This window comes from Sceloporus occidentalis, unplaced genomic scaffold, assembly GCF_023333645.1.
Source record: "Sceloporus occidentalis isolate IW3139 unplaced genomic scaffold, rSceOcc1.0.p SCAF_181, whole genome shotgun sequence".
In the NCBI taxonomy this organism is placed as follows: domain Eukaryota; kingdom Metazoa; phylum Chordata; class Lepidosauria; order Squamata; family Phrynosomatidae; genus Sceloporus; species Sceloporus occidentalis.
This window is the reverse complement of record NW_028317161.1, coordinates 881,689-907,485: the sequence shown is the minus strand read 5'-3', so window position 1 is coordinate 907,485 and position 25,797 is coordinate 881,689. Positions and strand designations below refer to the sequence as shown.

At 39.7% G+C, this 25,797-nt stretch overlaps 1 protein-coding gene across 1 annotated transcript in view; it reads left to right on the top strand.

Annotated features, from left to right (window-relative positions):
• LOC149278767 (gamma-aminobutyric acid receptor subunit rho-2-like) overlaps positions 1-25,131 on the top strand; it is a 38,607-nt gene extending 13,476 nt beyond the window's left edge. Inside the window, exons 3-9 of the mRNA XM_089501746.1 lie at positions 17,650-17,717; positions 19,045-19,268; positions 20,134-20,216; positions 20,757-20,897; positions 21,574-21,726; positions 22,619-22,815; positions 24,820-25,131. Of these exons, the coding sequence (XP_089357872.1) occupies positions 17,650-17,717; positions 19,045-19,268; positions 20,134-20,216; positions 20,757-20,897; positions 21,574-21,726; positions 22,619-22,815; positions 24,820-25,131 (1,178 nt within the window). The remainder of the gene's footprint in view (positions 1-17,649; positions 17,718-19,044; positions 19,269-20,133; positions 20,217-20,756; positions 20,898-21,573; positions 21,727-22,618; positions 22,816-24,819) is intronic.
• The last annotated feature ends 666 nt before the right edge of the window (positions 25,132-25,797 follow it).

Here is a 25,797-nt window from a genome sequence, read left to right as displayed (position 1 = left end):
GTAAACAATACCTGGCTTTAGAGGCTCATTAGCATACATGGTAAGTTCCCAGGGTATGCTCCCTGGAGCTCTCCCTCTTCTGTCAGAGGCCAGGTTAGTTGTGTATAGCCCCATACAGCATTTAGTGGGAGGGAACTGGACAGGGAACATGGAATAGTAGGTAAGGCGGTAGCCAGAACATTGGTTGGAGTGAGTATAGACAATTGCCATTCCCTTGCCCAGAGAAGAAGAGACCCCGGAAAGGGTCAATCTTGGTATTAACAGACTGCTAAAATAATGCAGGTAATAATATGATAAGATTTTGGAACAGTTCTTACTTGGTGAATCATGAGAAATTATTTAAAATATGCATGAAAAGTCTAGACTACAGTCTTAGTGTATTTAACAATTGTATATAAAATCCTGAATAATGCAAAAAGTGAACACCAAGTAAAAATAACAAGAACACAGTTGATGGATGACTTTCAGTACTGAATGTAATTATTTTTAGTTTTATCTTACTGTAGATGTGACAATTCCCAATGTTCTTTTGTAAACATTAGTTTTGTAACACTCGTTGGAATCAGAACCCTGATGTGGAAATAAGATTGTGACAGCTACAATGAAAATAAAAAAACGAGGTAGTAGTGTAGGAAGCTGCAACAAACAAACAGGAACAAGCCTGGTCTGGAAGCTGAAGAACAGCATCAACAAGAACTAATCTGAATCAGGAACAGGCCAGTCCTGGGAAGCATAGAACAGTGTTGCAAAGAACAAAATCGAATCAGGAAACAAAACTCTGTATCAACAGCAACGAGTCGGTCTGGACATTAAATAGCAGACAAAGAATCAAACAGTCACAACACTTGAAGCAACAAATGGCAAGGTCAGAATATGAATAGAAAAAACTCTGCAGGCAATGAGGTTATGTAGAGGTTAAACAGCATAGATTTTAAAAAAGCAGGCAAATGACATCACACGTGCATGCACAACATTACTTGCATATGCTCACACAGTCGTATTGCAACAAGAAATTAGTAGCCTCCATGTAGAAGGAGGGAGATGGGCTTACAGGGGCAGACATTGTATTGGTCTCCCATGGCCATGGACATGGACATGAGATTTGACAAGTTTAGTCTGCTTGGAAATAGAAAACACACCTAGGCACCAGTCATTGCTTGCAAATGGATCCAACAGCTAGCTACAGGTCATTGCTTGGAGATTAACAATAAAAAAAAAATACACATCATTATCATTATTAGTGTGGATAAGGAGGATTTTCAGACATGATTTTATTGTAATCCTAGATATGACTGGATATGAAATCATTGATTAAAGTAATGGCCGGATTTTCCATAAGCAGGCTATTTATGAGCCTAGGGGGCAACAAGGAGGGCTTAACTGTAGCCCCATTCACTCAGGTAATGTTCTGCATTTTCCCATAATATTTGCTTTACATTTTAAAGGGACATATCAGCTATCATATATAATTTAATGCATATGATAGGTGAGTCCCATCTTTAAAATATTTTCTTCAGGTGCACATAGGGATTTATTAGACTAGGTGTAAGAGGTGAGGTCCATACTGCTTACCTCAAGCACCCAGAGCGCCCAATGATGGTATTCGGGAGTTATGGTTCAGTAGTGGAGTTGGACAGGGCCTGGTGCAGTTGTATTGAGCAACTAGGGTAGTGTGGCCACATACCAGGACCCTGACATTGCAGTGGATGTTGTCCAGTACAAAACAATACCTGGTGATATCCTGGAGGCACCCTGGAGAAGGCATGAGACATGAAGAGAAATGCAGAGAAATGTGCAGGATGCTGCAGGCTGGGATTAAGGAAGCTAAGCAGAGTATTATAAAAGGGTCTAAAGAAACATAACAAGCAAGGGGACTCAGCAAGCAAGGGGGACAGAGTAAGCAAGTGGGACTTAGCAAGAAACAGGGAGACAGAGCAAGAAACATAGCGATAGAGAAATACATGAAACTGAATAAAGCATAAACAGCAAAGCCGAACATACATAGGAATACACAGAACACCCATTTTAAACCTAACCAGAAAAACACTGCCTACTGAATTTCTAATAAGCTGAAACTAAACATTAAATCAGAACACACAGAACAGAGATAAAACATACATTTAGACTGCAGGCAGACAAACATAACAAACAAGTGGGGTACAACTTATAAAGGAAACAGAAGCTGAAGCCAAGAGCAGGACCAACATTTAATAATCAAATGTTAATGGCAGAGCATAAGGATATCCAGGAATGGAATATAACAACAAACATAAAGCATAATACTGAAGGAAATACAGCAAAGAGGGAACTGTAGCGAGGACAGGGGAAACCAGAGATAAGCAGCTCTGCAGACTGTATGGGGCCCGTCACTAGGTTTCCTTACCCCCGGCTGTCTATTTTTCTTCCCCTGTGAGTCCTTTTCTGCCACTGATTGGCTACTTTGAGCAGCCAAAAGTGACACAAATAGCACACTGTGGATGGGATGGTGCACTGCAGCGTCTCCTAAACATATCTGGGTATTGAATGCATATTACTTACAAAGTTCCTAGAAGAGACACTCCAGGGGGATCGAACAAGACCCCAGAGCACATGCACGGTAAATGCGACCTGATCTGAAGGCAGTATCTTTAAATATGTGAGAAGGGGCTGGTGTCCTGTGGTACTAGCAGAACCACCTCACCTCTGACCACTGAAAGGATGCAGAAAAAACACCCATGCATCAACAGTTCCCTAATAGAGAAGAACAGACAAGAGGGACTGGGAGAGGCTAGCACTCATGGTACAGGAGGTAGAATTGGAAGCTTAAAGTATTTTTCTTAGAGCTTTAAAAACAGTAATGCAGTGTTGCATTTAATAAGAGTAGTTTTTCTTTAAAAAAGATGCAAATATGCCTAGTAGTATATACACGTACTATAAATACATATTTGTTGTTTTTAGAGTATATTTTCCATGGTTTCTAGCAGCCTACTGGACAATATATATTATGTGCAGAGCATTTACATGGATAACCAAAGCACTAGTGGTTATTTTATTGGGTATTTTTATGTTATTCCTAGAAAAATAACAAAACGTCACACTAGGTAACTGATCAGTGAAGTCCTGCTTGTTCAATACATCCTCTTTCCCCATGGACCTTCATAAGCCAGACTGTGCCTTTGAGTAATTAAGACTGAGATAGTCTATCGTTGGCCACCTATTGTTAATATGCTATTGTCAAAAATGGTTTGTAGAAATACAAAATATGGTGGGATTTCCCATTTAAGTATTGTGGGTCTTCGAATTAGTGTCTTGTCCAATTCTATGTTATTCCATAGAGCCTGCTTACTGCACAGACATATTCTTTATACATAGATTTATGTAGAATTTCACATTTCTTTGGCCACAAAGAGTTTTTTTTTTTCTTTACACTTGGCAACTATAAGGCTTTGTTTTCCATTTATAGAAATAATCAGTTTGGCAGTAATATGAAACACTTTGTGATCAGTACAAAAGATCTAATTTTACTGTGGGAAATGTTGAGAAAATGTAAAAAGAAACTGGTGTGCCCTCCCCTGATTGAAAAAAAGTAATCATTTTTCCCAGTTATCAGAGGCTTTACAAAAAAATGTTATAAAATTATGGGAACATTTTGGTTACAAAAAAAGGATGCTTTAGTAATTATGGATACATATGTAGAAACCAGTCATCCTATAAAATGCCAAGGCAGTACTATTTTTATCCACAAAGCAGGGCATAGAAGGGACTAGGGAAGAAAGTTATTGAGTCCCAAATTGGATCTACTCAACTGATCCTTTGGGAGATGTGTGAAGTTTTGCTGTTGCAGACGGTCTGCATAACTTTATTTACACATGGTCACAATGCTCTCTGCAGTTTCAAGCCACTGCAGAGACAGAAAAATGTATGTAGAATATAGATTATGTGAGTGTTTCCTTAATAACATAACTGTAATGAAAGGGATGACAAAAGCTACAGATGAAACCGTTGTCTGGGATTTTTCTAGTACTTGATTGTTTTATTATTTCCACAGCTTCATCACATGGGCTTTTTTCGCTTCATGTAACGTTATGAATGTATTTTGCTAGTTGAATAATAATATAGTTTCACAATTTAGATTATTAACCCCTTAACGATCAATGTTGTGCCAGGCACATTATGGAAAAACAGTCAGTTAAAAACCGATGACGTGCCTGGCACGTCATGGCATTTAATAAGCTTAGAAAGCGATTAAGTTCTTCGCTTAAACGGTGTTGCTGTAATGCACTGATGTCAAGGCATTCAGCAACACTGAAATCTGCAGCAGGGCCCCCGTATAGCCACATCCTGGGGCGTCAATGTCCGCAATATAGGTCCCTCTGGTAACACAATGCATCAGGGCTATCTAGTGGTGCTTAGCGCTTGGTTAGTTCACGTAATTATGAAGTCATAAATGTCTTTTTTATAATGGCAATATCGTAATCATCCTGATCCCTCTGCTTAGGAGGACCCTGTACCACCATATGACAGTGTTGAGATGTTAAAGTTAGAGTACCTTGCGTTCTAGTGAATTAGTCTTTGCTGGCAATCACTACGTTGACCAGCATGTGTTGTGTATAATGCATGAAGAATGCTGTACTACAGTACCGATATATAGAAATTAAATATTAAATAACAACACTAAGGAAAATCACAACGGCAGTTTCTGCTATGACTAAAACTACCATTATCTCTAGTAAACTTGTGAGCAGAATATAATCAAGACTGACACTCCTGATTGGGGTACAATTGGTATACATACTTTAGGAAGAAAGTCCCAATTATGTTATTAGCTTTTAGGTCTGACATTTAAAATATTTGCACTCAAAACATATCCAAGGCATTTTGACAAAATGACTGAACTACACTGTGGTATGGATGCAGAGATTAAAGAAGATACCAAATCAGTTAGGAGATAAAAAAGAGATTAACTGTTTGAAATAATTTTGAAAACGAGAATGATGGGTAAAGAATATCTCATTACCAAGCAGTTATTGGAAAGCTTAGATGCAGGAGCAGATAACAGTAAGGGAAGGTTGCTTTCATTACAGGAATAAACAAATCCTCTTTGGTGCTGTGATAGAAACAGGATGACATGAGATGGTTCCAGTTGCCCCCCCCCCCTCCAATTACCCAGGATAGCTTTACTGTTTCAGTACATGACATATATAAGCACTGAATGAAAAGGACAATGCATTCTCCTACTTTATGTGATTACTATTATTTGACAGCTTGTCTTCTTCAGAGATTCATGAAGGGGGCATTAGGGTCTAAAATTATGTAAAATAGTCAAAGAATAGTTATATTTTGCTGTGTATTCTAAGTCACAATTTAAGTGTTTTGGAAGTGTGAATTTGCACATGTCCATTAAATATTTTCCTTAACCATATATTATTAAAGGCCATATTTTCTCACAGTGAAAAATGAGTGCGGCACTCGCACGTATACAATTCTGATGAAGTGGCCCACAACTTGGACACCCCTGCCTTATATATTCCTTATCCCTTAATATATATATATATTCTAAGAAAAAAATGTTACCTGCAGCTGCTATGGCCCATAGCCACACCTCTCATGATGCTCAGCCACATACTTTTGTCTGGCAAGGCACCGAGGGATGGCTTATTTTATAGTAATGGGAGTTACACTGCACCAATGTCTGGCTTGGTATGTAGTTATTGGAGTTATGCTGTTCCATGGTCTGTCTGGCTTGCTATATAATGATAGAAGTTATCCTGCACTATTATCTGGGTCTGGCTTGGTATATAGTAATGGGAGTTATGGTGTACCACCCTTCATTTCTAGATCACTATGCAATGATAGGAGTAATGCTGTACTACTGTCTGTGTCTGGATCACTATATAAGATAACGGTCATGCTGTACCACCGTCTGTGTCTGGACCACTGTATAATGATGGAAGTCATACTCTACCACTGTCTCGCTACAGTTCCCCCTTTGTTGTAATCCATTTCTGGATTTCCCTGTATTCTGTCATATACTTCTGATACTTTGTTTCGGTCCTGCTCTTAGCTTCAGCTTCTGTTTCCTTTATAAGTTGTGCCCCACCCGTTTGTTATATTTGTCTCAGTCTGCAGTCTATAGGTATGTCTTTCTCTGATATGTGTTTAGATTCAATGTTTAGTTTGTTAGTAATTCAGTAGGCAGGGTTTAGTGTAAGACCCACCGAATATTGGAGTACTTTTGCATAGTGGTGGGCTCAGCATACCATGGCCATATGATGTGACTAAATCTCCAATTGTTATCACATAGTCCTAGGTTAGTTCCTGTATTCATGTGTATCTGTGTTTTATGTGCCTTTGCCCTCTTTTCCCTGAATCATCTCAGGATTTTGGTTCCTTTTTCTTCTCCCCATGTCCCAATTTAAGATATCCTATTCTTGTTGAAATAAGAAGCGTCTGAGGATCCTGGCTCCTCACTCTGTCCCTGGTGTGCCTTGTTTCCCTGCCTTCTGTTGTGTCCTGTACCATGTATGTCTTGTATGGCTATGTTCCTTGCTCGGTCTCCCTGTTCTTTGCTCTGTCCCCCTTGCTTGCTATGTTTCTGCTTTTACTCTGCTTAGCTTCCCTACTCCCAGCCTGCAGCATCCAGCACATTCATTTGTAGAGCTATGTCTCATGCCTGCTCCAGGGTACCTGCAGGATATCACTTTGTTTTGTTCTGGACAACATCCGCTGCTATGTCAGGGCCCTGGTGTGATGCCACACAATCCTGATGACCCAACACTCAGGGAAGTGTGGTTACCCTGCATCTGGTCCTGTATCTCCACTCCTGAAATTCCATCATTTGGTGCTGTGGGTCATTACAGTCGTCTGTAAAGACCCCGTTCGTGACATATGGCCGCAGTCAAAAGGCCAGGAGTTTGCAGAGTGGAGACTGCAGCGCTTTCAGCTTGTCTGCTGTTCCTGGAGTCTGCTTCTGAGTTATGCTGGTATGTCACGAACAATGTCAGGGAAATCCAGGAATGGATTACAGAAAAGGGGGAACTGTAGCGAGACAGGGGAAACTAGAGAGAATTATTGTTCTGGCTGAGCTACTACTCTTGCAGTAGATATCCTACACTACTTATTGCTGATTTGTGCTTGTTTCTGACTACGTTAATTTCTCTATTCCTGACCCGGCTTGCCTGACCATTCTATTCTTGGGACTGTGTTCGTTACCTGTGCCTATCACTGCATTATGGGTTCTTTACTTGAATTCCACATTACATACGTTACAAACACCGCCTGTGTCTGCATCACTATATAATGATAGGAGTCATGTTCTGCCACCATCTGTGTGTTAAACACTATATAATATTAGCAATTTTACTGTACCACCCTCAGAGTCTAATTGCTATATCACATTGGGAGTCAAGCTGTACCACCGTCTGTGTCTGGATCACTGTATAATGATTGGGGTCAAACTGTACCACCGTCTGTGTCTGGATTAATGTATAATGATAGGAGTTATACTGTACTGCACAAAAGGAGCTAGCTATGGCTCTGCAGTTATGCAGCAGCCAGCAACTTCAATATCAATAGACACAGATAACTTTTTTTTGTACACTGCCGCCTCACAGATATAAATACAAAGTATTGAATTCCCACACACACTAACATAACCAAACACCTGCCTACCATAACATATACTAGATATGCATGCACAGACTAACATACCCAGACACACACACACCAGTTATATCCATACCATTAATATGGTTATATCCTTGCATATTACAGCATATTACATTGTTAATAGTCACATAAAAACTTTAAATAAAATCCCCTTCATAACAAAACAGAATCATATTGCAAGTGTCAATCTGAAAGGACCAGAAGGCCTTCTATTGTCAGGGGTGATGAAGGCAAGTTACTGTGGAGTCTGAAATTCAGGACACGAGATAGCCGGAGTCAGAGCACAGGAATCAGAAAGAGCTATTTAGTAGCCAGGGTCATAAACAAGGAGGTTAGCAGAGTCCAGAATCAATAGCCAAGGTCGGTACACAAAGATCAGAGGAAGCCATTTAGTTGCCAAGATCAGGTTTCAGGAGCTCAGTGGAATCCAGGGAATAGCCAGGTTCGGTATACGGGAACACAGGAAGATAGAACTCACAAAGAAACATCAGTACTTGACACAATAACTGAGCACTGGGTTTTAAACTTGCCACTCGGTGGACGCCCGCCTCCGTGCGTGACGTCCTCCGAGCGTGTTCCCCGCCGGGTCCATTCGGGGACGCATAAAGTTTGTAGAAGGCACGCACGCACGCCTTCTACAGCTGGAGGTGTGACGCTGGAGCCGGTACCTACGGATAGCGGGTACTCAGGTGAGTGACTTGTCGGGGTTCGGTATGCGGAGCCTGACACCTATGTATTTGCATATTTAAGTGTTTAAACCACAAAGTGTATAATTAGCCACTGACACACTCACAAACATATTTATCTTATGAAGCCTGTTTTAGAAAAGGTAAAAATCTAATCCAAACATATTTATTAATGGTATATATCAGGGGCGTCCAACATGCGGCCCGCGGGCCAAATGCGGCCTGCGGGACCTCGAGGTGCGGCCCGCGTGAGATCAGCAGCCAGGATCACAAGAGCCCTGCAGCTTACTTGTGGGAGGGTCTATTCTCTGCTCCAGTCCTGCCTCCTCTGTGGGGAGAACGAGGGAGGCCGTGCCCCCTGCTGAAGTCTGTGATCGGCATTGAGAGAGCTGTAGTGCAGGTAAGGGGGTGGGGGAGTGTGTTTGAATGAGTATGCCTGATTGAGGGAATGAATCTGTGAATGAATGAATTTATGTGTGTGTGATAGCATGGATGTGTAAGTGCTGGAACCTAGGCATGATGGGACTGTGATTGCTGTTAACAATCCCACTCCTATCATGCCAAGTCAGCCAGTATATGCTGAAACCTGGCTAGCTGCCCCCTTGTGTATTGATGCTGCCAACAGTCAGTGGCGTCTCCAGGTTTCATATTTAGGGGGGGCACATGGGGGGCCAGGGACCAAAGTAGGGGGGCCAATTATAAAACGGTACATATACACTATAATATATATATATATATATATATATACACACACACACACACGTTAGACGTGCATTTTTAACTACATAATATGCACTTATCTCTTTGAAGTAAAGACTGTGATTAAAATATGATTTCAAAATAACAGCTAAAGTGACAGTTATTTTTCATTATTTAATATTAGCCCCTGCTGACAATATATATAAATATTAGACCCTGCTGCAGATATATAGAAATATTAGACCCTGCTGCAGATATATATTAATATTAACCCCTGCTGCGGATATATATTAATATTAGCCCCTGCTGCGGATACATACTTATATTATACCCTGCTGCCGATATACATAGAAATTATACCCTGCTGCCAACATATATTAATATTAGCCCCTACTGCCGATATATATTATTAGTCCCTGCAGCCAATATATATAAATATTAGCCCCTGCAGCCAATATTTATTGATAATAGGCCCTGCAGCCGATATATATAAACATTAGTCCCAGCTTCCGATATATATTAATATTAGCCCCTGCAGCCAATATATATTAATATTAGACCCTGCTGCCAATATATTTGCCACACTGACTGCAGATCAGGGGAAGACAGTGAGAGTCAGTGCAGTGTTCCCTCCTTCTGACTGCACCGTGACATTGAGAGGTCCTCTCCCCTGTAATCATCCCCAGAGTCCCTTTGTCCCCTCATTCACTAAACCATAGCGCTCTTTTACTTACACCCTGTAGTTCAGGTATAGATCAAATAAACAACACATGGAAACAGCACATGCAACTGAATGAGATTTAAAAAAACCTTGTATTTGCAGGTATACATAAATAATGTATGGAAACATAGCATTGCAGGTATAAACCAACAGAACACACAAACCCAGCATTGCAGGTATATATCAACTGGAAATCACATGTACACTCAGCACTGAAGGTTTAGATCAAATAATCAACACGTGGAAACAGCACTCCAGGTATTGATCAACTGAATAAGACATGCAAATCCTATATTTGCAGGTAAACATTAATAATGTATGGAAATATAGCTGATACAGATGAACAGAATGACACAAAACCCAGCTTTGCAGATATAAATCAATTGGAAATTACATATAAACTCTGCATTAAAGGTATAGATAAACCCCCCTATATTACAGGCATAGATCACTGGTCACACACCCCAAAGCCAGCCCTGGTGTCCACACTGCCCATATAGAACCTGACCAGCACCTAAGTTACACATTATGTCAACTTTGTCCCCAAACAGCTGAACGTACGCCGTTTTTGTCCCATAAAGACCTCTCCCTCCCAATCTATCCTATCTACCCCCTCTCCCTCCCAATCTATCCTATCTACCACATCTCCCTCCCTATCTACCACATCTGCCTCTCTATCTACCACATCTGCCTCCCAATCTATCCTATATACCCCCCTCTCCCTCCCAATCTATCCTATGTACCCCCCTCTCCCTCCCAATCTATCCTATGTACCCCCCTCTCCCTCCCAATCTATCCTATCTACCCCCTCTCCCTCCCAATCAATCCTATCTACCCCCTCTCCCTCCCAATCAATCCTAACTATCCCCTCTCCCTCCCAATGTATCCCATCCACCCCCATCTCCCTCCCAATCTACCCCCTCTCCCTCCCAATCTATCCTTATCTACCCCTTCTCACTTCCTATCTACCTCTTCTCTCTAACCCCCTCCTAACTTTCTAACCCCCCCTTTGAAGTTCACTTACCTTGGGCTTGTCCAGCGGTGAGATCGCGAGGTCTCTGTATCCCTGGTTCTGCCGGCTTCACTGCTGGGCGCCGGATATGACGACATATACCGGCGCTCGGCTTGAAATGCCGGCACTGCGAACCAGGAAGAGGCCTCGCGGTCGCGGAGAAGAGTGAGAGGCGCCGAACGGTTGCTCAGAACTTATTCCTCAGCAACCGCTCGGCGCCTCTCACTCTCTCCTCCGGGTCTATTAAAAAAAAAAAAAAAGCCGGCGTTTCAATTGGGGGGGCACACCGGGGGGCACAGCATGATGTAGGGGGGGCCATGGCCCCCTCTGGCCCCCCCCTGCCGACGCCACTGCCAACAGTATGGGGTCTGCACTTACAGCCACCCTGTACCAGCATGTACTGGCTGACTTGGGATTATAGGAGTGTGATTGCTAACAGCAATCACAGTCCCATCATGCCTAGGTTCCAGCATTTACTGTTTGGCTGGGTATAAAAAGAGTGTGTTTGCTGTTAGCAATCACACTCCTATCATGCCAAGTCAGCCAGTACATGCTGAAACCTGGCTAGCTCTCCCCCTTGTGTATTGATTCTGCCAGCAGTATGGGGTCCGCACTTACAGCCACCCTGTTCCAGCATGTACTGGCTGACTTGGGATGATAGGAGTGTGATTGCTAACAGCTAACAGCAATCTGCTAACAGCAATCACAGTCCCATCATGCCTAGGTTCCAGCATTTACTGGTTGCCTGGGTATAAAAAGAGTGTGTTTGCTGTTAGCAATCAGACTCCTATCATGCCAAGTCATATTGTGGATTTTTTTTTGTCCAATTGTGGTGTGTTACTTTTAATAAAAGCATGGTTACACACTAAAATTGGACAAAAAATACAATGCCCAGCCAACCAGTACATGCTAGAATCTGGGTATGCCTGAGATTGCTGTTAACAATCATAATATATAATTTTTTGTACAATTTTGGTGTGTAACTTACTTTTATTAAAAGTGTGTGGGGGGTCATTTTCAGTTTCGGCTAAATGAACCCTGAATTTTCGGTTTTGGTCCAGAATTTTCATTTTAGTGCATCGCTAAAATAAATAGAACTATTTTATTTTTACTTATACAGAATCCTGCATTTGTAGTCACAAAACTTTCTAGGCCCAGAAATCAGTGAGAGGAAAAGTAAAGGTTTTGTGTCATTTAATTTATTTTAATCTGCATATCTTATTAAAGGCCATATTTTCTCACAGTGAAAAATGAGTGCGGCCCGCGCACGTATACAATTCTGATGAAGTGGCCCACTGCAGAAAAAACTTGGACGCCCCTGGTATATATAATCATATGCACAAGACGGTAGCTTCCATGACAAGTTTAGAGCCTTTGCTTGTGCCTCAAACAGAGCCATATCTGAACCATCTCTTTATAAACAATAGAATTGACCAATTGGTGTAACTCTAATGAAATGTTTAGAAGGACAACTATTGTTTGAAATAAGACATTGTTCCAGCAACTGGTTGCCAATAGAAATCAACAAACTCTGAAAGACCTTCACCTAAACTGTCTATGCTCTGGGGATTCACCAGAGACCTATGAAAATTAAAAACAGGTATAATAGGGTCTGATCTAAATATTTAAGGTACTCTTTTTCATTTAAAATCCCAAAATGTAAACCAGTATCAAGTTGTGAATACAATACAAATTTTGATATAGAATGATAGTACTTAACTGTATGTTATAAATAAGGTAATGAAAAATAAAAGTGTAAAAGTGCGCTCAAAAAACAAAATAGAAATAGAAAATTATACAGTCGCCACCAAATGGTGTAGAAAAATATACGTAGAGGGAATACAACCTTCAAAAATACAAATCATCTGTAATGCACATCCTTTCGGATTTAAATCCAGGAGTAACATAAAAGAAAATAAATAGAAACAATAGTGTAATATGTCAAAGTAGAGAAACCCCCACTACACAATATTGCACTCACAGGAACAGGTAGATTTTTTTGCTAAAGTATCCTGAAATACTGTCTTGTCTGCGATTTCCCATGGACCCACCAGGACCCGTGGTAGGGCCGGCCCTCCATCTCAAATAAATAGACTTGTGCACATGGACCAAAAAAAATTCAAATAAATTCTTCTTTCTCTGTCTGTTCTATGCTTCTTCCTCCTTTTCCGGTGAACTTCTCCCTGTACCTTCTGGAGCACTTCTGCATCAGGGCGGAGCCTCAACAAGCACCACAGGGCCAACCAACTGGATGCAGGAGTGCTTTAGGAGGCCAGAAAACTGCTGGCAGATCTGCAGAGAAAAGGAAAAGCAGAAACCCAGGGGATCACTGGGAGAAGCAGATCCCCGGAGAAGTATGACATCATGGAGAACAAGAAGCAGAGATGTGCAAAAGGAGATGGAGAATGTGGACAGCATGACAGAAAGTAACAGAGAGTCAGTGAGAAAATGAAATACAAATAAAAATTCTGAGCTTTCAGCTTAGTTTTTGTTGGGGCCCACTCCTCATTTTCAGACAGTCATGCTAATAATCAAAATTGGAAAATTTAAAAATAACATAGCTTTTGCTGTATATGTAGAAGGGATGTTAACGTAAGGTAGGTCAAGCTGTAAGTGTTTAGACTGCCGTGATGTAAATACATAGTGGAGGGCTCTGGAGCACTGAAAAGACTAGGTTTCTAGGCAACTGTAGTATTTCAATAAACTTTTAAAAACAGTTTTTAAATGCCAGGAAGCATTATGGAGAAAAACAAAATGGCAGAAATGTTTCTTTTACTACTCTCTACATGATGCAGCAGTTATCTGGTGATATTGTATCCACATTCTACCAAACTAAAAATAGTAAGTATGATAATTTGTTTCTGCTGATATTGCCTTTGTAAATAAGGCTTATTTGTTGCAAAGTTTTACCGGCCCTGTAAGGCATGTGTTTAAGGCAAAGAAAATGTGACCAGCAACTTTCAAGATGCGCTGCAAGATATGGGGTGCACTTAAGTCGCCTGACAGAAATGCCCCACATTCCTCATTCAGACCTCCTAGTTTTCCCCATGTTCCAAGAGCCCTACTTATGGCTCTGATAAGTAGGGCTCTTGGAACGAGCGATCTGCCCCCTCAGTTTTGACACAGAGGATCTGCCAACCACCTACTTGGCCTAGGCTAGAATACATTGCTGCACATATGAAGAGAGGAGAGATGGAGTTTTTGTAAAAAAAAAATAAAAAAAAAAAAAAATTGTGATGGTGATGCTACCATCTGTAGCTGGCATTGTGCAGCTGCAGAATTCCAAAGGAACTAGGCATTTGGCAAAAATGTCCACTGAATTAAGCAACCTCTACTTTGCTTCCTTTGGATAAGCTACAATTTAGACTTCACAGAGAATGACATTGTAGAACACCAAGAAAATACATTATTTTGCACTTTGAGCGAGTTGAAACAGCATTGATCCTCCTACAGTGAACAAACAGGGTAGAAGGCAGTATACACATTGCCCTGCATCCTATGTACAGTGGCATAGGGGTTAATAAATTCATAAAGGGGCAGAGACAACCCATCCCAGGTGCATTTGAATGGAATAGTTTACAAATTTCTCCTCCTCTGCGGTGGACTAGACTACACGCTGTTGGGGGAGCAGGGCCAGCAGCAGGCAGTCCTGTTTGCCACTGAGGAAAGGTGGGAGTGCAAGGTCTCTGTCTCACTGCTCCCTCAGTGCTGACGCTTAATGCTGAGATTAAGCGAAAGAGAGAGAGGAGAGATATGGGGTGCACTTAAGTCGCCTGACAGCAATGCCCCACATTCATCATTCAGACCTCCTACTTTTCCCCATGTTCCAAGAGCCCTACTTATGGCTCTGATGGATTATTGATTTGGGATCAATTGGCAGTAATCAGCTATCTTTACACAGGCACCTGTATTTAGTGTCTGATTTTGCTTATACTTTCTTTATAGTGTTCAAGTAACTGCAGCTTTGGTTTATCCCTTCCTCACCTGATGACAAGCTTATATGGGGAATTGGGGATACAAATCATAGGGATACCATTGCATGGCTCTTTGGATTTTAAATCCTTTGTGCCAGAGATTTCATATTTCTCTGAATCCCCATAGAAACAAGCCAAGCGGAATATTAGGAGATGACATGCTTTTCAGTAATAAGATAGACCATTAGTACAATTGTGTTTCTGCTCCAGTGATTTTGCTGCAAGATGAGAATGACCTTATTATTAATACAGTTGATTTTGCTAGTATTATAAAAGTAAATAGCATCAAAGCACAGATGGAATGTAGACCATATAATAGAAAGCCCTTGAGATGTCATGCGTAGATCTGTTAGCCTACAGCCTGCAATATTTAAGAACTCCCCAAGCATTCATTTGGTTACAGTTTCTGTTTGCATGTATCCACATTCTATCTGTCTACCAGCCAGAAATCATATCCGCATTAGAAGATTGTATTATGGAAAGGGTTGGCAGGTAAGGAGCGCTTATGTCAAAATACATCTTCTCAGTTTAAAGCTCTAGCTGGTCTGAGAGCTATATAAAACCTATTAATATTCTAAAGTCATATAGAAACCTAGATTTTGAAGGCAGATCGTTTGGTCCATCTAGTCTGTCCATTTTTCTGATGGAACTACCTCAGACCTTAATCAATTATTGGTCTTGTGTTAGATTCAGGATAGCTTCTCCTAAAATGCCATCACTGTATTAGCCTCTACCAATTCTAATCATAGTATGTTCCATTTTTCTACCGCCCTCTGAGAAAAGTAAAACTTCCTTACATTACATGAACCTCTAGTGTCAGATTATGACCTCTTGTTTTAACATTTCTGCTCATTTGAAACATCCTTCATGTTCTTTGTTAGATCCCTTTATGTATTTTAATTTTTTACTTATGCATTCATAAGCTTAATGCAGTTTCAACAAAATGAAATCTTACATTTTTTTTAATATTTATCTGTAAGAATATAGCTAGCTTTACAAGAAACAGAATTTAATGGCAGATGAGAACCATTCAACCCATCTAGTCTGCCCATTTCTCCTGACGCAGATGGTAGGGACTTCAATCAGTCCCTGGTCTTGTCTTAGATACAGGATAGTTTTATATCAGTGTATATAAATACTATCACATGTATGTCTCTATATACGTCCACCTCCTAGCCACACAGTGGGAGATACATTGTAGTATTCAGTACATAGAAATCATGACAAGATGTAAACCAAATGCTCTTGGCACATTGTCTGGGGGGAATAGATATATTGCTTTACATAATAAACATAATAAAAACTTTTCCTTAACTGTGCTGTATCTTGGCCATGTTCCTAACAGGTACATTTTCTACCTTTGCCATTTAATGCACCGGCATATTTACTTTTGGGGACTGCTCTAGGAAGTGCCTTATAAAGTAGTAGGGTAAGCGGTCTGGTTGGAGAGATCAGAGATCTCCCCTGTAACTAGCCCATTGAACAATCTGATTTCCCAAGAGAGTGATCTGCCCCCTCAGTTTTGACACAGAGGATCTGCCAACCACCTACTTGGCCTAGGCTAGAATACATTGCTGCACATGTGAAGAGAGGAGAGATGGAGTTTTTGTAAAAAAAAATAAAAAATAAAAAAAATTGTGATGGTGATGCTACCATCTGTAGCTGGCATCGTGCAGCTGCAGAATTCCAAAGGAACTAGGCATTTGGAAAAAATGTCCACTGAATTAAGCAACCTCTACTCTACTCTAGAACACCAAGAAAATACATTATTTTGCACTTTGAGCGAGTTGAAACAGCATTGATCCTCCTACAGTGAACAAACAGGGTAGAAGGCAGTGAACACATTGCCCTGCATCCTATGTACAGTGGGATAGGAGTTAATAAATTCATAAAGGGGCAGAGACAACCCATCCCAGGTGCATTTGAATGGAATAGTTTACAAATTTCTCCTCCTCTGCGGTGGACTAGACTACACGCTGTTGGGGGAGCAGGGCCAGCAGCAGGCAGTCCAGTTTGCCACTGAGGAAAGGTGGGAGTGCAAGGTCTCTGTCTCACTGCTCACTCAGTGCTGACGCTTAATGCTGAGATTAAGCGAAAGAGAGAGAGGAGAGATAATGAGAAGGGCGGATCAACGAGAAAGGTGAGACGTAGCAAGAAAATGGAGAGATAAAGAGAAAAAGTAATAGATAACAAGAAAAAATGATAGATAACAAGAAATAGAAGAAATTGAGGAGAGATAAAGAGAAAGGGGAGAGATAAAATAAAGAAAAATGAGAGAGGAGAATCAAAGGAGAGAAAAAGAGGAGGGGTGCCACAGTGATGGCCTGCCCAGGGTGCCTGAACACCCAAGTCCTCCAGTCCATTTTGTAACAGGAGGAGTACTGGAGACTTAGGCACCATCAACAAAGGGTGGGTGGGGCATGTGCATGATGCACTCACATGATTCTGCCCCCAAGGGCGATTATCAAGGGCAGAGCCAAGGGGGACTCAGATTTTGCCTAAGGTGGCAAAAATAATTGAACTAGTCCTGGGCCAGTGCCAGATATCGTTAAATCAGATAGATGTCTTTAAATTCTGCCCTTTATTATGAATAGTGAAGTGAGGGAGTTGAAACCACAACTCTCTCGTAAATAAACTGCTTTGTAAATTCAGGTCTTTCAAGGGATGAGGGGAAATTGATGTATACCATAAGTGCCAAAACAAATAAGATGAAGGTACCATGTAATATCTCAGACTGATCACAGTCCAAGTAGGTTGGAAGCCAAATCAATTTCGAGATTATATTATAATTAGTTCACTGTGTAACCTTCATAATTCCAAATGAAATTTAAAATGCCATAAAATGTGTGAGTGTAATCTAGCATTGATTTTAATGACCAATAATTCATGTTAAAATCTCCTTTGCCTTAGGTCCCGCAATACCTGTGGGTGTTGATGTACAAGTTGAGAGTCTGGATAGTATTTCAGAAGTTGATATGGTATGTTTAATTTGTTTTGCAGAGACAGGGGAATATAAGAATGGTAGTCTGCTGATTGGAATATTATATGTTGTCATAATAATCTAATTCTTTCCAATACACAGCATGCAGGAATACAAGCTCCTGCTTTTTCTGATGCCTCACTGCTCATTTTCAGCTCCTGCATCCTACCACCGTATTGCACCATGGTGTCACAATATTGTCACAGAATATAGCATCACGTAATATAGTGGCCTGGGCAGCTACTGCCCTACAGCTATTGCTGAACCAATCCCATCATCCTCAATAACAGGCTCAGGATTATATAGAAACAATAGCGGAAGCCTACAATAGAATACTAATGAACGAATATGGATGGAAACTGGAATAGAAGGCATACACATAAATAATCATACCTCACAAGTGTCTATATTTAGGAGAGACAGTCCTGCTTTTGTACAATGGAGCTGAAGGTCTCGGTTATTCTTACTCTAAGAAAAAGGGAGTATCACTACCTTTGTGAAAACACAAACTAGAACATAACACTAAGCTTTTATTAATAATTATACAAAAAATCTAATGTCTCCTTATTTTCATATAGAGGAAAAGGTGCAATATCAACTCACATGAAACCTCAGCAGTAGGCTCTCCCTAGGCTTCTACAGCCATAAAAGGCTGAAAAATGTGCATATGAACATCAGCAAATTGGTTTATAAATTAAACACACATTAAATAAATATGTAAATAAAATACATTCTTCTTATTCTGAATAGTTGGTTACATAAATAAATAACTCACAAGTATTGATGAATCCATGCCCCAAACCTACAGTAAGGGAAAACAGGTTGAGGATATGGAATACATTCATACATATAAGCATGATCTTACAATGTTGGCAGCGAGTTCCAATGTAGACGTCCATAAATTGCTGCTTAAAGTTAGCTAATTACCACTAATGACTCCTTAGTTTACTCAGGCCAGCAATGCAGAAAAAGAGCAATCTGCACTCATCTAAGGACACCCTGAAAGCAGGCACTGTTGAGGCTAGTTGGGGACCAAGATAGAAAAACTCTGCTCTGCATGGGCAGTAATGATGCAGCTTTATGAACCAAGAATGCTTAATTTTTGTTGTTAGTTTTATGAAATATAAAATATAACAATGATTATACTAAATAGAATAGGACGTTTTGACGTAGTAAATATTTCAGAAATATGAACCTTGCTTCATTGCTGCATAGTGAAAGAATTAAGACTAAGTCGTACATATTTATAAATAAATTAAAGATATTATATTGATAGAGGATATTGATAGTGGTGGGTTTGATTGATATGTTTGTAATTACTCCAGGATTTCACCATGACTCTGTACCTCCGGCATTACTGGAAGGATGAACGGTTATCATTTCCCAGTAGCACCAATAAAAGCATGACCTTTGATAGTCGACTGGTGAAAAAAATATGGGTTCCTGATGTCTTCTTTGTTCACTCCAAAAGATCTTTCATTCATGACACGACAACAGACAACATAATGCTTCGTGTGTACCCAGATGGACATGTTCTATACAGTATGAGGTATGACTGGACTGTCAAGTGCGTACCTTAGCTTTGTTTAATTTAATATCATGACAGATTAATAGCTATTAAATGCATAAACAAGAAATAAAGAACAAAATATTACTGGTACCTGGTGTTTTACCTGGTGTGTTCCGAAAAGAAAAAAGAAATCTGTAAAGATTTGCAATGGTAAGAGTTTTTTGGTAAGTCACAAGCCTGTGTTTTCTTATTTATAGGGTACATTTATCAATCACCTATGAACATAATTTGGAACTATCTGGATCTCCCTGGGGATTCTGGGTATGGCAGGTGATTACCTGTCTTCCATGGCAGCCCTTTAATTCTTCGGGTAGGGGAAGAGGCATTTAGCTCTGCCCACACCCCATTTGTTTTGGCATTTTTTTTTACTGCTTCCACCACATGTGGCTAGCCACAGCCCCATATGACTAGCCCTTCTTCATTTGACTGAGCCCCACCCCTCTAACAAATGGGAAGGAAGGACCTCAAAACCGACATACTGGGAAGTTTCGAGGTACGCTAATGAACATAATGCTTTGAGTCTACACATAAAAAATGTCTAAAATAATTCATACCCCTTAGAATAACATGGTTAATAAAAAATAAAAAAAAAGCTCCCTGTAATCAAAAATCGATTACAGTGATGGGCCCCTTTCCCTGGCTGTTTACAGGTGAAGCCATAGACATTAAACTGTGTGGTGTCAAAGTTGACACATTTACTGTTCAGGTCAGTAGTCAAGTCGATGAGCAATAAAATGGCCAAATTGAAAAAGTAATTTTGTAATGAAGAATTGGACTGATGTTTTTATCATAGCGGTATAGCAGGGGTATATTATATTAATTTGCTTTAATCTCTTTCATTAAGAATTACCGTGACAGCTATGTGCAACATGGACTTTAGTCGATTTCCATTGGATACTCAGACATGTTCCTTGGAGCTAGAAAGTTGTAAGTAATACATTTATTTAGATAATCTCATTGTTTGGCAATCCAATATTACATGCGTTATTTTTTTTTATTATTGTTATTATTACATTTATGTGCATTGTTTGGGGTTGAAAAGGGACACACGTTTATCAAATTCAACTTTTTAAAAAATTACTTAAAATTGATCAGCTTTTGGAAATGATTACACGCTAATATATTACATAGATATAAATAAATATGCATTAACTATCCAGCACTTGCATACCCATATCTACTGTGCCCTCCAACAGTATCTCCCTTACTAGTTTACACCGATCAGCCATAACATTATGACCACTGACAGGTGCAATGATAACAAGTGCTGACCTGCAATTCGCTTTGGAATTGAGAGATCCTTGGGCATTCCTTAAAGAGTCCTTTGATACGGCATGATTTACCTTACTCCTATCACAGTATTTTGTCATATAATAAAAGTGTACCCTCGTGTAACTGTTGCAATTGCCTGGCCTTTAACTGATACTAGGGATTTTACATTTTGTTTTTTCCTTTGGTTATGTAAAGATGCCTATACAGATGAGGACCTGATGCTTTACTGGAAAAATGGAAATGAATCCTTAAAAACAGATGAGAAGATATCTCTGTCTCAGTTTTTGATTCAGAAGTTCCATACGACATCGCGACTTGCCTTCTATAGCAGCACTGGTACCTAGCATCATTTATTGTTCAAATATATGGGTCCTTGGATATATTTTCTATACAAAAAAATTTCTATGTGTCTTAAGTAATGTCCATAAGGTCTTAACACATTTATATTTTTCATGGCAATATATTATTGGAGGTCAGGTAGCCATTTCAAAGAGATGTAAAATAACATTGATCTGAACACTAGCATGTTCTGTAATTTAACCAATAAAGTCAAAGTTGATACCTTTTATTGGGCAAACATGTAAAAATATAGGTTACATTATGAATTACATCAGCTTTCAGGACCTCGGAAAGACCTAAATTAAAAGGACTCTTTAGCAATAAAGATATTGATTAAATAGTCATCTGACCTCTAAAAGCAGGTATCTGTTACTTCATTTACTTTGTATCGTTACTGCCTACAATGACAGATACAAATAGTTGGACCCTGCATTAAAAAAAAAGGGATGAATGATCTTGCCAGATGCTGGAACACAATCTTTTAGGACTTGTGTGTATCAAAAGTCAGAAATAGAATTACAAATTAGCTTTTTAGTAAGAATGTGTAAAGGACCTGTTGGTGTTAGTACTCTAGTAGATAAAATTGTATAGCATATTCCATTTAATGTAGTAACATGCGTCAGATTCCACATTTAACAGTTCTAAACAACTGGCTTTTCCTCCTAAACTCTAGGATGGTATAATCGGCTGTACATTAGTTTCACTTTACGACGCCACATCTTCTTCTTCCTGCTGCAAACATATTTTCCAGCAACGTTAATGGTCATGCTTTCATGGGTATCTTTCTGGATAGATCGGAGGGCAGTCCCTGCACGAGTCTCTCTTGGTAAGACTAAACTCTGTGCCTAACCTGCAGTGCACAATACAGTTACATAGCTAAGCCTTGTGCAACCCCATGGGATATATTGTTTAAAATCCATAGCTTTTGTTTACACATACATAAGAAGGGAGCTAATGCCATAAATAGGAGGACAGCTGAGTATGCCTAATTCTTGTTGGGTGACAATCACTGCTACACCTGACCACGTGACTCAAGATTTTTTTTAAATGTCTCTGTAGTCTGTGCTTGAGCTACTTTGTGTACTGTACCCCATGTCATACACCTCATACTTTAATAGAAAGAAAAAAAATGGCATAGAATTCTGCATTTTGCATTTGCAACCCTCTTTTCCAATGTGCAAACTAGTGTATCCAGCAGGAGGCCACACACTAAAGAATGTGAGAAGTGCCTATCATTCGAATCCTGCCCACATGTAAAAATAAAAAAATATGTTTTAGGAGGGGCATAAATCTGGAGGGGCATACATCTAGACTGGCCAATTGGGGCCCAAGTGGAGCTACTGGTAGTCCTCCCCTTTCACCTTCTATTGTGCTTTGGTGCTTCAGGCACATGCCTAGTCTGTCTAGTGGGCAATCGCACTCTGGACCTTTCATTTATAAAATGACATTATATTTACATTAAGGGTTGACTTATAAAGGGGGCAGTTATTTTTCATAATTGTAAATATCAAGCAAATCACATAATATTGTAATTTTGTTTATAATATCTTTTTTGTCTTCTATAATTTATTTGCTTTTCTTCACAATTGTTTGTGTTTTTATATAGAAAAATACTGATTTAGAGTTTAATCATCTTTCTATTGCTGCTTTATAGCAAAACATGGAGTTGCTTCACTACTATCTGGGAACTGAACAAATTATCTTGTTTAATTTTCAAGGTATAACCACTGTTCTGACAATGTCAACCATAATAACCGGAGTAAATGCCTCAATGCCAAGAGTCTCATATATAAAAGCAGTGGACATTTATCTCTGGGTTAGTTTTGTGTTTGTCTTCCTATCGGTGCTGGAATACGCAGCTGTGAATTATCTGACTACGGTGCAAGAGAGGAAGGAAAGGAAACTGCGAGAGAAGGTAAGGAGCATCAATGCTCAATCTACACCTTTGGGTGTTTTGCAGCTAACAAGAAAATTATGCAAAGTCTGTTTTCTTCTACTCCCATAATATCACAGTGGCAGAGCTTCATAAGAATAAAAAATAACAAGACTGGCACAAAATGAAACATCTAGTTAACAGCTAGGCAGGAGAGGGCTGGAACTATACAAGCTACTGCGCAACTATAGTGGAGTCAAGTAATGTCATGGTACATGACCCCACTGAGCACTGCCTCTGCAAGTGAACCGGCCCTTTTTTGAGAATGGGGACCAGCCCAGGAGGCAATTACCCCCTGCAGCTAGGTTTGACAGTATGGGTATTTAAAACTGGTCACCTATGAATTCTAGATGCTTCAGGAAAAAAGATGATGCATCCCAGGATACAACAAGCATCTGTTCTCATTTAACAGTCCTTATAATCTGTGTCCTTGGTCATGTCTTAGATTCAGGACAGCATCATGCGTACTCCATGCATGTTTAAATTCCCTCACTGTTTTAGCCTCTAGTACTTCTGAGGCTGACTTCTGAAACTGTTCCATTTATCTACCGCCCTCTTAATAAAGTAAAATATTAAACACAATGTAAAAGTTAATATATCCACAAGTTGCTTTCTTTTTTTATACCTGCATTGATTGAAATAGAATGTATGCAAGTTAAGTGTTAATTTATGCAAGTGCAAATGTGAGTTGGCAAGAGTACATTTGTTTTACTTTAGTTGCATGTGTGCATTTTTTTGTGTGAATATCTCATTGTCTTTATTAGTAGTTGTTTGTAGGCAACTTCATCCTTGTGTGTCTGGGATTCTCCAGCTCTCTCTCACCTTCTCTGACATCAACATGGATATACTCTGCAGAGACAAAGACATAGAGAGGAAAAGGAAGGGCCCAAGAGTCCCCGTCATCAAGATGTTCCATGCAGCATTTTTCCTTTGACAAGAAAGTCAAGTGACTCTCTTGTGATCACCTAAATATCTTCACCCCATCCTGATATAATAAATCCTTATTATAGGCTGCGCATCCATTTAATGGTTTACATTATGAAAAAATGTGTCCTAGCATTCTGGCACTGTTTTATACACCTACTGGTAATAGAGTCCTACATGTAATATTCCCCAAAATGAATGTGTGCAAAGCAAGAAGTAATAAAATGTTTATAACTTTCACATGCTGATAATATAAGAAAAACAAGAGGTGTAATTAAACGAAAAACAGCGTACAAAGTAAAAGCCCAAAGAGAAATGTCTTCTTAGGGCACAAACATTATCAACAAAGTTAAAAGGGCAATCCCCACCAATGAAGAATTTATGTTATAGTATAGTCAAAAAGAAAACCTACTTACCTGCAGAAGATAATTCATCTTCAAGGCCAGACTCCCCTTTCTCTGCCCACGTATTAAAACAGCTTTAACTGTTTGAAGCAGCCATTTATTGGCATAAACCACTCTCGCTCAAGTAATTAGAGCACTTTCTGAACATGAGCATGGGGAGGGTCATTAGACCCCCTTGGAACTCTTGTGAAAGTCATCTCTTTGAGTGAGTGGACGGGATGCACATAACACCACTTTTTCCTGCAATGCATGTAGCTATTGGTCGGGGAATGAGTGCAAATACACACAGGGGCTCCATGCATTTTCTTGCAACCCCCCCCCCCAAACGTTAATTTAAAGGTCACTTTAGGGTGATAGACCAAACTTTTTCAGGCACTCCTTTCAGTTTTCATTGTATGTAAGTATGTCAGGCAACTAAAGTGATATATTTGAGAACTATTTTGCATGCTTCTCTGAAGGATGCATGAAGAGGGCATTTTTTAAAAATGTTTCTTTGCCACATCAGATGCACCAATCAATTTCTTTATGAAAGATCTTGTCATGCTAATGAAAGAAAACAAATACATGTTTGTTGCAAGAGTTCATGACAAATTTCACTCTAAGTGTGTCCTGAAGACATTCTTTCAAAACTATTGCTTTTTCCTCTTTTTATTTTCAGTTTCCTTGTACATGTGGAATATCTCACACAAAAACAATGATGTTAGATGGAATATATGGTGATCCTGAAACCAGTAGTCTGGCTGGATACACAAAAAGCCATATTGTACCTGAAGATGTGGAGAAGCAAGACAAAATGGTGGTCCATTTGTCTATGAGCCCAAATTCCAGCACTTCCAGGAAAAAGGGGTTGAAGGGCCATGTTGGCTTACGCATAATGCAAAATACGCATGCCATCGACACATACTCCAGGATGATTTTTCCTGGATCATTTATTTTCTTTAACTTAATATACTGGTCTGTTTTCTGTTAGAAAGAAGAGTTACACTGAAAGATGATGATTTGATTATTTAACAAAGACGACAACATGAGAAAAGGAGCTGAATGGCTGAATGATATACATGTACATAATCTGCCATTTGGTGTATTCAAACTGTTTTCAAATGAAGCTCACTGCAGTACTAAAATACCTTTGATGACAAAATAAACTTGATGTTTGTATAAACATTGTAAAACGATAATTTTCCCTTCTAGGAATCTGTGCATTGTTGATATTCATGTATGGCACACGTGTAAATGAAAACCATGTTACAGATACAGAATGTGTAGAAAATAGACAGTACTAAACTCTTGCTAATGGTTGCAGCCACATGGTTCCAAAAAAAACCACTAGTTGTAGGAATGAAGATATTAAAAAAAAAATTCAAGTAGGCAATGCAAGGGTATTTGAATAGACATTACAACTTTGACACATCAGTTAGAAGCAATCGATTTAGAATGCTCGGAGATAATTTATTGGAGGAGCAAGCTGCATACTGTAAACTTGAGAGTATGTCCCCCAAACGCAAGACTGATGGGAAAAAACTTTAATCCAGGGGCATAATACTGACTCCTAAAGCCTTTGTGGTTTGGGGGATACTCCAGGTGTTGGGGGGGCAAGGCTTGGCCCTTTGAAATTGGCTCTAATCTCCTATCAATG